The sequence below is a fragment of the Gossypium hirsutum genome, chromosome D11 (assembly GCF_007990345.1).
Source record: "Gossypium hirsutum isolate 1008001.06 chromosome D11, Gossypium_hirsutum_v2.1, whole genome shotgun sequence".
Classification (NCBI taxonomy): Eukaryota; Viridiplantae; Streptophyta; class Magnoliopsida; order Malvales; family Malvaceae; genus Gossypium; species Gossypium hirsutum.
The window spans coordinates 70,646,144-70,660,449 of NC_053447.1; the positions used below are offsets into that span (position 1 = coordinate 70,646,144).

Genomic DNA, 14,306 nt, shown 5'->3' on the forward strand with positions numbered 1-14,306 from the left:
ACCAGCAATTAATATATATCATCTCCCTAGGATTCTTCTAAAAGGATTGTATTGTAGTAAATAAGTATGTGCTGGTGTAAAAGTAAAACATGTGGAATAAATCCACCTCACAACATTGTAGGCAATCACGAGCCCATTCCCCGCCCAAGCCAGCAGCACTACTACTACTACTACTACTTCACATGTTTTGCTGCCATTATCGACCTGTGATTCTCGAGGACTTCACCTTTTTCCCATGCTACCATCCCTCTCTCTCTATTTCTCTCTCTTTAACGTCTCTATATTCCTAATGAATGTCACATGTTGAATTGGTTTTTGCTATTAGTATTCATGCACTATACTGTGTTTTTTTTTACTGCTAGCTCTATGCATGTATGCATTTACCAGGTCAAGAGCTTTGTATCGGGGATTGGTAGGGGTGAAAAGAGAAATTCGGCTTTCCGGGGGGGGGATGAAAACTTTTAAAAGTTTGGAGGGGTTGAAGGTAAAAATTTTATTTAAGGCTTAAATTGAATGTTTTATAATTGGGAGGGACTAAAGTTGCTATTAATACATTTAATCAAAGGAGCCCAAGACCCTGCCCCTTTCTAGGCCTTTGGGGCGAAGCCAAAATTTGGTTTTGAGGGGGGCAAAATAAAATTTTTAAAAGTTTGGAGGGGCTGAAGGTAAAATTTTTATTTAAGTAGGGTTTAAATTGAATGTTTTGTAATCGGGAGTGTACATGTTTATGGGTTGGATCACTTATCTAAATTTAAAGGTCTGCCTGAAATTTAAGAAGATTTTGACAAAAATATTAGATTTGAAAAATGGGTATTGGCAAAAAGATTAAGCTCGTTTAAAATATGGATAAGGCTTGGGTTTGAACATTCAAAACTTGCCCCAACTCATTTTCAATTTTTATAATGTAATATATATAATTTTTTTGAACAATTTCATTATAAATTCTGATCATATCTGTCTTTTTTTACACAAATAATACCTAAAATACAAAAATTAAATCTATAATAATATATAATACTATATTATAAGTGGTGTTTGCTATTAGTATTCATGCACTACATTGTTTTTTTACCGCGAACTATACGCGTGTTACAAAGTCAAGAATTTTACAAAGATGTTGGCAGGGTGAGATTAGAAAATTGATTTTCTGGGAGGAAAAATGAAAATTTTAAAGTTTGAAAGGTTGAAAGTAAAATGTATTTTGAATAAAGTTTAAATTGAATAGTTTATAATTGGGAGGGACTAAAGTTGCTATTAGTCCATTTAATCGAAGGAGCACAAGCCCCTTCCCCTTTGCTACGCCCTTGGGGATTGGAATAAAAATAAATCACATTTAAATTTTGGGCAAGTATTTGGTACATTAGCAGTATTTTTTTTATTTCACAAGTAATTTTATAAAATTAGCATGTGTCTAAAATTTATAAGATACTTGTCAACCGTTTAACGCTGCTTGTAGAGTTTAAAAACTTTGCAATGTACCAACTATTTTTCCTAAATCTTTTAGAGGGTTAAAATATTTTTTTACCTTTCCTGTATATAGGATTATTATGAGGTAAATTCATGGTAAAAATTAAAAAAAATTCAATAAATTGTCATATTATTTTTATGTTTAATATAGTATAAGGATACCTACAAGTCATGGTTAGAAATAGAAAATATCTAATTATAATTTTTGGAGGTTTTTTATCAAAATTCTTAATGCAATTAAGTATTAAAATATTAATAAATTTTGTAATTATAATATTTTTATTTATTATAATATATTTTAATTAATTTAATTAAAACTTAAATTATATTAGAGCTTGATATAAATGTAAGCTAAAATATTTTGTCATTCGAGTTTGATACTAATACGAGGAAGTTGGGCCATTAAGTAGGTGTCTTCCATGTGTTGAGTTGTGAGCAATTTATTTGGGCTTTAATTTCTTTGGGCCTAACAAATTCACAAGCTTGGAATTTTATTTATTTATTTAATTTTTTTATACATAATTCTAGAACATCTAAATGTTTTTTTTTCTAAATACAATGCTTAGCAATTAGTTATAGTTCCTTCCCAACGCATTTTAATGCCTCAAATCTACATCCTTCCACATTGATAACAATACCGATACCAATTTAACTAAGACTCAATCAGGCATATTAATGTTATCGTTTGCTATAAAAACTTACAACATTCATTTTTATTGGCTAGAAAAAATAGAACAATGTGTGGATTCTCTCTAAATTTATTATAGTTAATTAATTTGAGTTGAGTTATTATTCAATTTGGTAGGTCTAATAATTAATCTCGACCGAATATTAATTACCTTAGAGGCGGCATTAGAGGGGAGCTAGTGGGGGTTTTGGCCCCATAAAAATGAAAATTTTGTGTTTTAGTCTTTCTAAAATTTAAAAAATTATAAGTTAATACACGATAAAAATTAAATTTTGACCTCAAAAATGATAAAATTATGATTTAAATTTTTTAGAAAATATAAGTTATAAGCTTAAAGAAAATTTACATTTCTTCTTCCATAAAATTTCTTTTTGTAATGAATTAGTAAACTTCCATAAATTTTATAAAAAAAAAACAAAATAAAATCCATCTTATAAAAGGATTTACAAAAAAGAGGATATTCGATAGTGAAATATATATAGTAAACAAACAATATTTCCTTGCCCAATTTAGGACTAGTTGTTAAAAATAAAATTAAAAAATTATATTAATATCCTTATATTTTATAATCAATTTTAAATAAAAAATATTTTTACTATCAAATATGATTTGGATCAAACCATTTAATCATATATGAATTAATAAAATCCATAATTAAGATTTGATCCATGTCGAGTCGAGTGAGTAACTTGACATTATATAATCGACTAGCTGGTTATGAATTAACGAAATCTCAATCTATATCGAATTGAGTGAGTAATTTATACATATATTTAATAAGCAGATTATGAATTAATGAAATCTAAATCTAAAATTTGATTCATCAATTGCATAACCTGATACTATTATATGTAAAATGGGAAAGTTGGATATGAATTAAGGAAATTAGTAAATAAGATTTGGTCCATATGGAGCTGAATGAGATTAGACATTTATCAATCTTCATCAAACCGTGTTTCCAACCATATCAAAAAGATTTGGTAGAGTTTTGGAATAAACTTTTAATTTTTCATTTCGGTGGTAGTAGTTAATTGCTGCTGTAAGATTTCATTGGATTTTACTTGAGAAAAAAATATAGTTTGAAAACTTTTTCCCTAAATAACCCAAATTGTTAAATCAAAACCCTTTCCAACTTGCTATATATCGAAGCAAATCCCTTCATTCATTCACAATTCACCATCTTCATCAAGTTTACCAACATACACATCCCATTTTAGCACCTGAAATGGCTCGAACAAGAAAGCTGAGAAGATGGCACCGACGACGACAAAGGCAAGAGCTCGAAAGAGGTAGCGATTCGGGGTCGTCCACGGATAACACTGGGGTTCGAGTTTTGCAAAGTGGTCATGGATGTTGTACTCCAAAGGGACAAAGATTCAAAATACCAGAGATATTGGCTTGTCCGCCAGCTCCAATGAAACCCAAAGTTGCACCAAAGTTATCATCCAATAGGACTTTCTTCGCTTCACAAGATATGGAGAGTTTCTTCTTTCTTGCATTTCAAAAATGTCATTAGTTCTTCACTTGTTTAAATCCCAAAGTCATCAGGTTTTAGTGTACTGGTTCAGCTTGTTAAAAAAGTGCTAAATCTTTCACGTAATGTTATATATTTTGCTCTCCGGAGTTTAACTTACATTAGAACAATCTTTGAATATCAAGATTTAAGCGTATAATAAAATTAACTATTTCATAGTTTATTCATGAAATACTCAAATTCAAAATCTTAAGTTTCAACTCCAATCCAAAACTTGAAACCCTAAAGTTTTTTAATCTCTTTGATTCGTAATTCCAATCCTAAACCCTAACTCTAACCCTAAACTTTGAGTATTACTTTATTATTATTGATTAATTTTTATTTAATTAATTAAAAATAAAAAAATAAAATATTCTTTTGAAAAAAATAAAATAAAATAATTAAGGATAAAATATTATCATGGAGAATTGATTTGGTGATATAAAATATTTGACATCAAATAATAATCTTTTAAAAATATATGAAATGTAAAATATTATTGGGAGGAATTGGTTTGGTGATATAGGATATATGATATTAATTAATAAACATTTGCAAATATATGATTAAAAATTTGCCTTTTATGGTCATCTTACATCAGATTTTATTATTAGTGCATAAGTTGTGGATCTAGTCTCTATATCTTAATCTAATCAATGTTAGTCTATATTCTTTTCGAATTAGTCAATTTTAGTCTCTGCGCTTTTCAAAATTTGAAATTTCAATTTTAATCAAATGGTAGCAGTCAAATCCATTTCGTTAAATTTTGCCATCAATCTTTTATCATGCCTAAAATTGTGAATTTAATCCATTTTCTTCAATTAGATCATTCTTAGCCTCTATATTTTCGAATTTAAAATTTTTAATCTTGATGCAAACGACAAAAGTTAATCAATAAATTTTTCGTGAGTAATACATGTAGAAATAGCAAGCTAATATGGTATTACATATGTGGTAATATGTTTACCATATCAAATTTTAGAAATAGCAGAATTTAACTTAATAAATTTAATAGTTACTGTTTAGTCATGATTGAAATTTTAAATTTTAAAAAGCACAAGGACTAAGAATGACCAAATTAAAGTGTAGGGATTGAATCCACAACTTACATATAGCATAAGGACTAATGGAAGAATTTAACCTAATATAATTTAAACTAATTCAAATTTTGTTATTAGTCCATGTACTGTGCATAAGTTGCAAATTTAGCCCATGTACTCAATTTTGATATTTTTTTATATTTTTTATATTTGAAATTTCAGTCCTAACCCGAATAATAGCAATTAAATTTGTTACATCAAATTCTGCTATTAGCTCGTACTATGTGTACGTTGTCGATTTAGTCTTTGTTCTTTAATTTGATCATTTTTATACTTATACTTTTCAATACTTGACATTTTAGTCCCAATTCAAATAATAATCATTAAACCCATTAACTAAAATAATATGACCTTTCTATGACTATTATTTGGAGATAGAAAGCTATTATGGAATCACAAATGTGATAATATGTTTATCAAATAATATTTTGGAAACAGAAGAATTTCACTTAACAAATTTAACTGCTATTATTAGATGATGACTAAAAGAGATATCAAATCTACAACTTATACATAATACAGGGACTAATGACAAAAATCGACCTTTAAATTATTTTCCATCCAATGGGTTTTTCTCTCACATCATGTTTACTTTTTTTCTTTAAACAATTTTATTATAGGTTTTAATCATGTCTATTCTTTTTGACACAATGCCTAGAATTACCCATAGTCCCTCCCCAACCCATAAGTAGGAGAATAATGTGCTTCAGCGCACTCGAACTCACATTTTCCTATACACTGGAATTAAAGTATTTAGTGATACCAAATAATTTACAATGTGTTGCATGTTAAGGATGGATTGCTATCACGTAAATTCAAAAAAGGAAAAAATGAAAATAAAAAATGAAAGTAGTTGTTTAGCTGTTGCTTTCTTGTAGAGCAAATTTAAAATTATTGAGTTTTAGTTAGGGTCAACTATATAAAGAAACATAATGGAAGAAAAGAAAGCTACTTTTGAATGTGAGGAGCTTACATTTTGATTCAATATTCTTTACCTTTTTCGCCACTTTCCTTCATACCCTTTTTCCTCTTTGATTGGGACATTCATCATCATCTAACCTAATCTTGCTGCTAGCTTTCATGCACATGTAATTAAGCAACCTAGATTCCTTTGCTTGTGTTGTTTCACATTGTTTCGGTTAAATTCGATTTGGTTTATTTAATTGTGAAAATTTATTATGAAAAGATAAAATCAATCCGATCTGGTATCATTCTATAAACCAAAAATAAATGAGGGGCCTAGTTTTTGAACCAAGTTATAATCATTGGCAAGGCCCGGTCCCCCTCTAAAATGGAAAATTTTTCATTTAGGCTATTTATAATTTATAAAATTTTGATTTAATCCTCTAAAAATTATAAATATATAGGCTATTTAAATGCAAAAATTATATTTTTACTATCATAAAAATATATAATTTAATTCCGCCCCTAAAAAAATTTTATGACTTTGCCCCTGCCCTCCTAAGTTATATTTTTAGATCCGCCACTAACCACAGGTATTATCCTTAGGGACAACGCCAGAAAATTCATTTCAAGGGCCAAAATTAAGTTATAAATTTTGATAAGAGTTAAAATGTAATTTCACCATTGTAAACTAATATATTTACCATCTCTAAATGACTAAATTAAAATTTTATCTTTTGGGGGCCAAAATATAATTTTACCATTACTATTTTGTAATTTTATACATTTAATGGATAAAAATGTAAATTTCTAATTTTTGGGAGGGTTAGGGCTCCTGTCTCCCCCCTTCCACGGTCCCTAATTATCCTTTCATCGAGGAGGCTTCTCTTGAATCTCACAAGCTTTGGCTGCCAGAATATTAGAACTTTCGAGGCCATCTCACCTTTAGATAGAAAACATAACCAATATTTTTAATTTTATTTTATATAAAAATTTAAACTATCCAATAATATAAATATAAAATAATATAATAAATCATATAAAATAATTTTAGTATATTTGTATAAATAATTTATTTTTTAATTAAAATCAATATGTTAATTTTATTTTTAAAAAATTTAGAATAGAGTCTACCAAATACTTACCTAACCCTAATTCCTTCATTTGGGGAAAAAATTCCCCCATTTTCCATCATAATTCTATTGTTTTCTACCCTAAAAAAATGTTCTACTGTTTTCTTAATCTTTCTATGTTGTTTCTATTTTTAAGATATTATATAGCATTGAAATTCTTGAAACAATGTGATTTTTTTTTAAAGATAATGAAAATTTAGATTAATTCTTTCTTTTTAATAAATTTTCTTAATGCAAAGTGTACTTTGTTTATGTCTATCGGTTCGGATGTAGTTCAAGTAAAATTGATAGTTATTTGAGAGGGTTTGAATAAAAATATTAGATTAAAAAAATTATTTGTGTAAAAATAATAATAATCAAAGTTTGTGTAAAATGTAGTCCGAGCTTAAATTTCAATTTTCAAATCAAATCTCAAGGTTGGTCTCACACAACTCATTTTTCAAGTTTATATTATGTCAACTTTTTTTTTAAAGGAAACAACATAAAAGTAATTACATTAAAATAGTCTACTATTAAGTGATATCAGCTAAGTAGCCAATATCCGACTTGAGTAACACTTCTGTCGAAATCAAGGCTTCAGTATAAATTTGCATCTCATTGTAATTTGAACTTGCAATTTAGTCATATGATCAGCAGTTTTATTGTGGTCCCTAGAAATGTGTCGAGAACATACTCCCCAATTACGACTCAAGAAATGATGAACCAGCCGTAGCTCCAACATCCAACTATTTACCACACCATCAGCTACAATAGTTTCCAATTAAAATAGTTTGTTTAATTGGTGTAGGCAATGAGAATAGAGTTGAATGGCTTTAAATAGTTCAACGACTATCTTGTAACTTTTGAAAAATTGAATGACTAAAACGTAACTTAGTAATAATTTAATGGGCTTAAATGTAATTAAAAAAGAAAGATTGAAGAATATGATATCTTTTCGACACTTTGTTCATTGAGATGGAGATATAGATGGGCATTAATGGTTTAGGTATAGTGTGTGTGTCAGAGAAAGTGACAAGGGGAATCCAATGTAATGAATACTTCCAACTTCATAGAACATTTTGTCTTCTCACGTTAATTTATTTATTTGTTTAACTCATTCTTTTAATATTTTATTGAATATTATTTTATTTTTTATTTTAGTTATTTTTTAAATGTACTTCTCTTTTTCTATATATCACCTTGACTCATGTTAAAAGATATTGTTTAATATTTTTTATTGGTCAATTTATTTGAGAGGTCCCTCTAATGTAGATATCTGATCAAATTAATCTCTCTACTATTGAATGGATCAATTTAATCTTTGTATTATTAAAAAGAATCAAATAGGGCCAAGTTGGAATAGAGTTAACATTTATTAGTTTAAAAAATATCATTTATTATTTAGCAGAGTTAATATTTTTAAGTTTTTATGGTTCTATAAATGAAATCTTTTGTTTGGAATTGAACTGTGACTGAAAAAATAATTCTTAACACATTTTTTTATAGTAAATGTTTAATCTATTATAATTTGGACTCATTTGATTTTTTTTTAATAGTATAGGGACTAGATTGATTCATTTAACAACAGAGGGACTAATTTGATATAATCCCTATGATACATGGATCTCAAGTATTGGTTGCAGAAAAAATTTTGAATTTGAAACTATAATAATAATAATAATAATAATAATAATAATAATAATAATAATTAAGAGTTTTAAGTATGGTGAAAATTTGTTAAAAAAAAGTATGGTGAAAAAAATAGGGTAGATTATAAAAATCGTCACCCAATTATGATTATATTCCTGTTTTGGTCACCCAACTTTAAGAAATTTAAACCGGAGGTTGAGATTTTAATTTAATTAGTTGATTTTTTTTCGTTTTGTGGAAAATTAAAAGGAGATTTCAGAATTTCACAATTAAATCTTTGATTTTATTAGTATTTATAAGTATCAATTACAATCTTCACTTAAAATATATATTTGAAATTAAAATCAAGTAATAAAAATATGAGATATCAATAAGCTACAATTTCATCATTTTACAAAATATTTTTAATAATTGTTAATAAAATATTACCAAAAATCTGTTCAAATATCGTGAATATTATAATACATCGAATAAATTAAACCGTTTTCATCTTATATTTATTTGTTTACTATTAAATATAAATGTAAGAAAATCAATATAAACTCGACCCAAGAAGGGTTCTAATTTTTAATTTAATACTTATATTTAAATACTTTACTGTGTTGGTGTCATTCTTAGCCGAGTTACCAGTTCAATTATGAAATTACAGAAATGCTGATTCTTTTAAATTATAATTAATATTATTTTGATAACAATTTTATCTTTTTATACTTTAATGTCATATTTAAATAAGAGATTTAAAAATTATAAATTCAAAGATCGAACACCTGTTCAGTAGTATTAAAATATAAATTCATTATCACTCCACCTATCATCATTATTGAATAAATTTTAATAGGAAATATTTTGACATTATTATTGATTTCGTGTTAATGTGCTTCACTAAAATAATTAATATTTTTTAAAATATTTTCGAAGGAACAATGTAATAATAATTTGAATGTAAGAATTATTTTAAATGCTAGGGCTCAAAATAAGCCCAATATTAATAAGAAATACATTAGAGCACGTGCACAAAGGCCCAATTCACATACGAATAAAAATATCGCTTTAATGAAATTTAATTGCTTAAATACTCCTTGAGAATTTAATAATTCTTGAAATTTTTTCTATATATAAATTTAAATATTTTTTTATTTTTAAATTTTCTAAGTTAAATTTTTATTATTTTAAACAATACAAGCAATTCAATCTTATTTGCAAGGAAAAGTAGATCAATTGGTCGAGTTGGATTGATTTTGGGACGAGTTAATCTAGTTCTAGTTAATTCGAACTTTGAAACTTTTGGGTACTTTTGATTCGGGTTGCTTTAAGTTTTGGTCATTTGGATTTGAGAGTCTGATTTTTCAAGTCAGGTTATTATGAGTTCAAAATTCATTTTGGGTTCTAATATGGTAGGTTGGGATCATTTTTGGTTAGTTGTTCATACTAAATTGAGACTATTTTTAGATCTTTCGAATTGGTAAAATAATAAATTTAATCTTTAACGTTTATATCTTTCGTCAATTTTGTCTTTATTCTTTTTTTTTAGCTAAATTTGGCCATTAACCATTAAAAAAGAGTCAAATTGTCTTTTTTAACAAAAATGCTAACTAAAATATTAATGTTTTAATGAAGTTGGCACGACAGCCTACATGATAATCCACGTGTACTTCATGCTAACATGACATTATTTGTCTTATATGTCACGTAAATAAAAATTATAAAAATATTTTTAAAATAAAAAATTCAAAATTCAAAATAAATATAAAAAGTTTATAAAATTTAGAAAAAATTAACATAAAGCAAACATGGATTACCATGCAAGCTGGCATGTTTAAAATTTTAACGTTTTAGTCAATATTTATATTAAAAAAGTAGCAAGTCTACTCTTTTTGAAAGGTTGATGGTCAAATTAGACTCTTTCTAAAAGGTTAAGGGTCAAATTTAACTAAAAAACAAGGGCCAAATCGACAAAAAAATATAAAAACATTAAAGCTAAATTTGTTATTATGCTTTTCAATTTTTTTTAACATAATCTCATTATAGGTTCTTATCATACTTGTTCTTTTTGATACAAGGTTTATAACTACCCATAGCCTCTCCCCAACCCTTAAATAGGAGGATAATGCGTTTCAGTGCACTCAAACCCACGTTCTCCTACCAATTACCAATATCAATCAAGCTAAAACTAAATCGATAATTATGTGTGATTTGCTCAATTAATTAATTTGTTTAAGCCAAATTAATTGTTGAATTAATTATTTAATTTATTAGCTATAATGATTGGTTTTAATTGTAATAATATTTGTTATATGATCTCTTATTCCAAATTCCCTTCCAAAATTATAAAATAATAATATAAAAATTGCACATAAATTCAAAATTCTAGATAATTATCAACAATACTTAGAAAATATTTTCCCAATCAACAATACTTAATTACATTGAATATACAAAATAATTAACAAAAGAAACATACTTTCAATATTGTGAGAATTCTTGACACAATCAAATCATATATGAATAGCTGCAACACTTCCCCATCTTCAAACTATAAACCCCAAGCTCCCATCATCTGTTAAACAAAACATAAAAATAAAAATCCAACATGTCAAAGAAATTTAAATTAATAAATACTATATAGTCTTAATTAATTAATTAGGAGCATTTTATGTAGCCCTAGATGATCTATTACTGTTGCACCTTCCTCGGACCGCGGTTTGAATCAACACTTGCCCAACACCTTCGCCGAGCCCTTCAATCAGCCCTCCGATAAACTCGATCACCACTTGAGATGCGACCCTCACCGCGGTCCCAAACTTGCTCGACTTGGCCATGCCCTTGATACCATTGGCTTCAAGCCCATTCACCATGTTCTTGGCACAAACTGCATGGAGATGGTAATCGCACGTGGTGCAATGGTAAACCCTCCCCGACCTCTTGCGGTTACACTCACCGCACGAGAAACTAAAAGGGTCAGCGGTTGATGGTGAGGGGAGGAGCCGTAACATGTGTGGATGAACCGAGATGTTAATTTCAGTTGATAACATGGCACAACATGGGTGCATTTGGAAACTACAAGCATTGCATTTGAAAACGCATCCTTTAGTGGTCTTGGCACAAATATCGCACCTCGATTTCAATAGTCCACTTCTAACTGAAACATTGAATAGTTTTATCATAAAGTTATTAATTATATTACTATCAAAATAAGACATATTGAAAAAAAATGTAATTAATTTAGCAGATTTCAATATTCGATTTGATTGAGTTTAAATAAACAACTTGACAAAAGTTCGAGTCCTCATATTTAAATTAACCATTTTTAGTCTTTATATTTTTCAGTTTTTGAAATTTCAATTCTAATCAAACAACAGTTACTATTTTCATTAAGTTTTGAGATTTCCAAAATCTTATGCGACAAACATATGATTACATGCTATATCAACTTGTTATTTCCATATATTATTTACAAAAGAGTTCATTAACAAATTTAACGGTTGTCGTTTGTGTCAAAATTAAAATTTTAAAAATTATATGGAATAAAATCGATCAAATTGAATAAATTAACTGAATCTATAACTTTATGCATAGTTTAGGACTAGTAGTAAAAGTTAACCAAATGAATTTAACTGTTACCATTTGCATCAAAACTGAAATTTTAAAATTCGAAAAATACAAAAACTAAAATTGATAAATTCAAAAAATACAAAAACTAAAATTGATCAAATTAAAATACAATAACTAAATAAACAAATACAAAAATTAATAATTCACCATTCATAAAAGTAGATTAAAAAAAAAAGGGCATCTTTCCATAGGCAATGTATTTTTATGTATATTTGGAAATCCATTAGCCTTTACTAGTTAGCTAAACTATTGCATTATTTTCTCTCAAACCTTCGTTGCATTTAAGTGTAAAGTTTATTAATTTGAACTAGAATTTAGTGGATATTCTGTTAATTAATCTAGAAATTTTGGTGACATTTAAGCTATAAAGTGCGATGTTACGGTTTATATTTGGGGTTTATGATTATTCCTTCCAATAATATTCTTTAATGTTTGAAAATATGCTCTTCTTTTAGAAATACAATGTGCCTTACCCCTGTACCCAACACTTGTTAATATTAAATATTTACAATAATTATAAACAAAATTTCAAAAATTTAAATTTCAACTAGAATTTATCACTCCCACTACTATATATAGGATAGTTTAAATATTTTTGGCAAGTAATTTCTTAAATTAGTGGGAAGGTCTTTTAGAATGTAAATAATTTTTTAAGACATAATATAAAAAATTATAATAAAAGTATTATTCTTATTCTTGTTTTAATGTTTTTTTAGTTGTATTAATCTTTTGGAGCTTTCGCTAATAGAATTGGTGTGACTCACTAAACTCATTTAGGCACTTTTTTTTTTTGAATTTCAAGAGGAAGGTAAAGTCCTAATCGACTGACGCGATTCGAATACAAGTCACATTTAGGGCAGTGAACACCCTAATCATCAAACCAATACACGAGGTTCTCAATTAAGCACATTGACATAGATAATTGGAGAGTAAGATATTAAACTAATTTTTTATGGCTGATTAAGGTGATTATATTGATATATGAAAGACATAATTAACCCTTTTTTTTAAAATTTCTTTAAAGTAATGTATTAAATGAAAAAGAAATCTAAAATGATAATAAATATACTAGTAATGAAGGAAAGAAAATTACCAGGTTTACGATTCAAAATGATGTTGTGAAGAGGGTGGATTGGATGTCTCTTAAGACTATCAGGAGCTAAAGCACAAAAATCGTGGAGTTGATAATCACATTCCGAACAAGTGAACCGTTCACCGGCACCGTACTCCTTGCAAGCGCCACAGGTGAAGAGGTCCGAGAGCCGCGTTTGCGATAACGGATGTTGCGGGTGAGCCGCAAGGTAGATTGCATCCCCTATAGGCGGAACGTCGGGTGACGTTGGGAATAAATCTGCCCCATGAGGTGACCTCCGGCTCCCCCTTCGGCTAACAAAGCCACCGCTTTGATGATGATGATGATGATGATGGGGTTGATCCATGGGACTATGGGACTGATTTTTGAAGAGGAATGAATTGGTTTTGGCATTGACCATCATCATGTTTTTGCTCATGTAGGGATGTGAGTGGTGCAATATTTTGGACAATTGATGGGGGGAATATTTATGATGGAAATTAAAGTATTGATACTATTTTGCATTGGTTTTTTTTATTATTTTTAATTTTTGAAAGAAAAAAAAAAGGGACCAAAAAAAGATAAATGGAGAAAAATAAAGCCAAAAGGCATTTAATTAAAGAATTGTTACTCAAAAGTTGATATATTCTTTGTTTTGTTTCATTTTTTTGTATTAGGGTTTAAGTTAACTTAATATCTCACAAATATCAAATCGTTAATTCTCTTATAAAAAAGATGAGAATCATTTAGGGATTCAAACTTTTATGTTGATCTTGTTAAGAAAAAATCAAGCAAAACAATTCCTAATTGTTTGTATAAATAATATTGTTGTTATTGTTCCAAAAGTGGTATATGTTATAGTAAAAGTTATTTCTTTTATAAGTTACGAGTGGTTGATAGAATAGTATTAAAAGTCGTTGATAATGTAGAAACTGATATTATGAAGAGTATTTTTTAAGAAGAGGAGTCTTCTTCTTAATTTCGATATATAAAGGGTTGGTATAAAATGACATAGAGTCGAGCGATTACCCTGCCAAATGAGTACCCTACTAAATAGAAACAAAGGTAGAGTCATGGACGGCTTTTGATAAGGTGCAACTAAATGTGATAGGATGGTACTTAGTGGTGAATCCAGACGGAATTGAATAATAAATTTTTAAGAGATCAAAACACAATTTTGTAATGTATT

General features: G+C 27.8%; 1 protein-coding gene across 2 annotated transcripts; it reads right to left on the reverse strand.

The window, feature by feature from the left end:
* Nucleotides 1-10,762: 10,762 nt before the first annotated feature.
* On the reverse strand, nucleotides 10,763-13,589 carry LOC107925755 (uncharacterized). Of its 2 annotated transcripts, XM_016856479.2 has the most exons (3): nucleotides 13,139-13,589; nucleotides 11,119-11,572; nucleotides 10,763-10,990 (listed from the first exon to the last, which is right to left on the reverse strand). In XM_016856479.2, the coding sequence occupies exons 1-3, from the start codon at nucleotides 13,554-13,556 to the stop codon at nucleotides 10,987-10,989; spliced, it is 876 nt and encodes a 291-aa protein (XP_016711968.2). In that variant the 5' UTR covers nucleotides 13,557-13,589; the 3' UTR covers nucleotides 10,763-10,986. The 2 variants fall into 2 exon arrangements, with proteins under 2 accessions (XP_016711968.2, XP_016711967.2); XM_016856478.2 differs by having other exon boundaries at nucleotides 10,783-11,572.
* Between the last annotated feature and the right edge of the window lie 717 nt (nucleotides 13,590-14,306).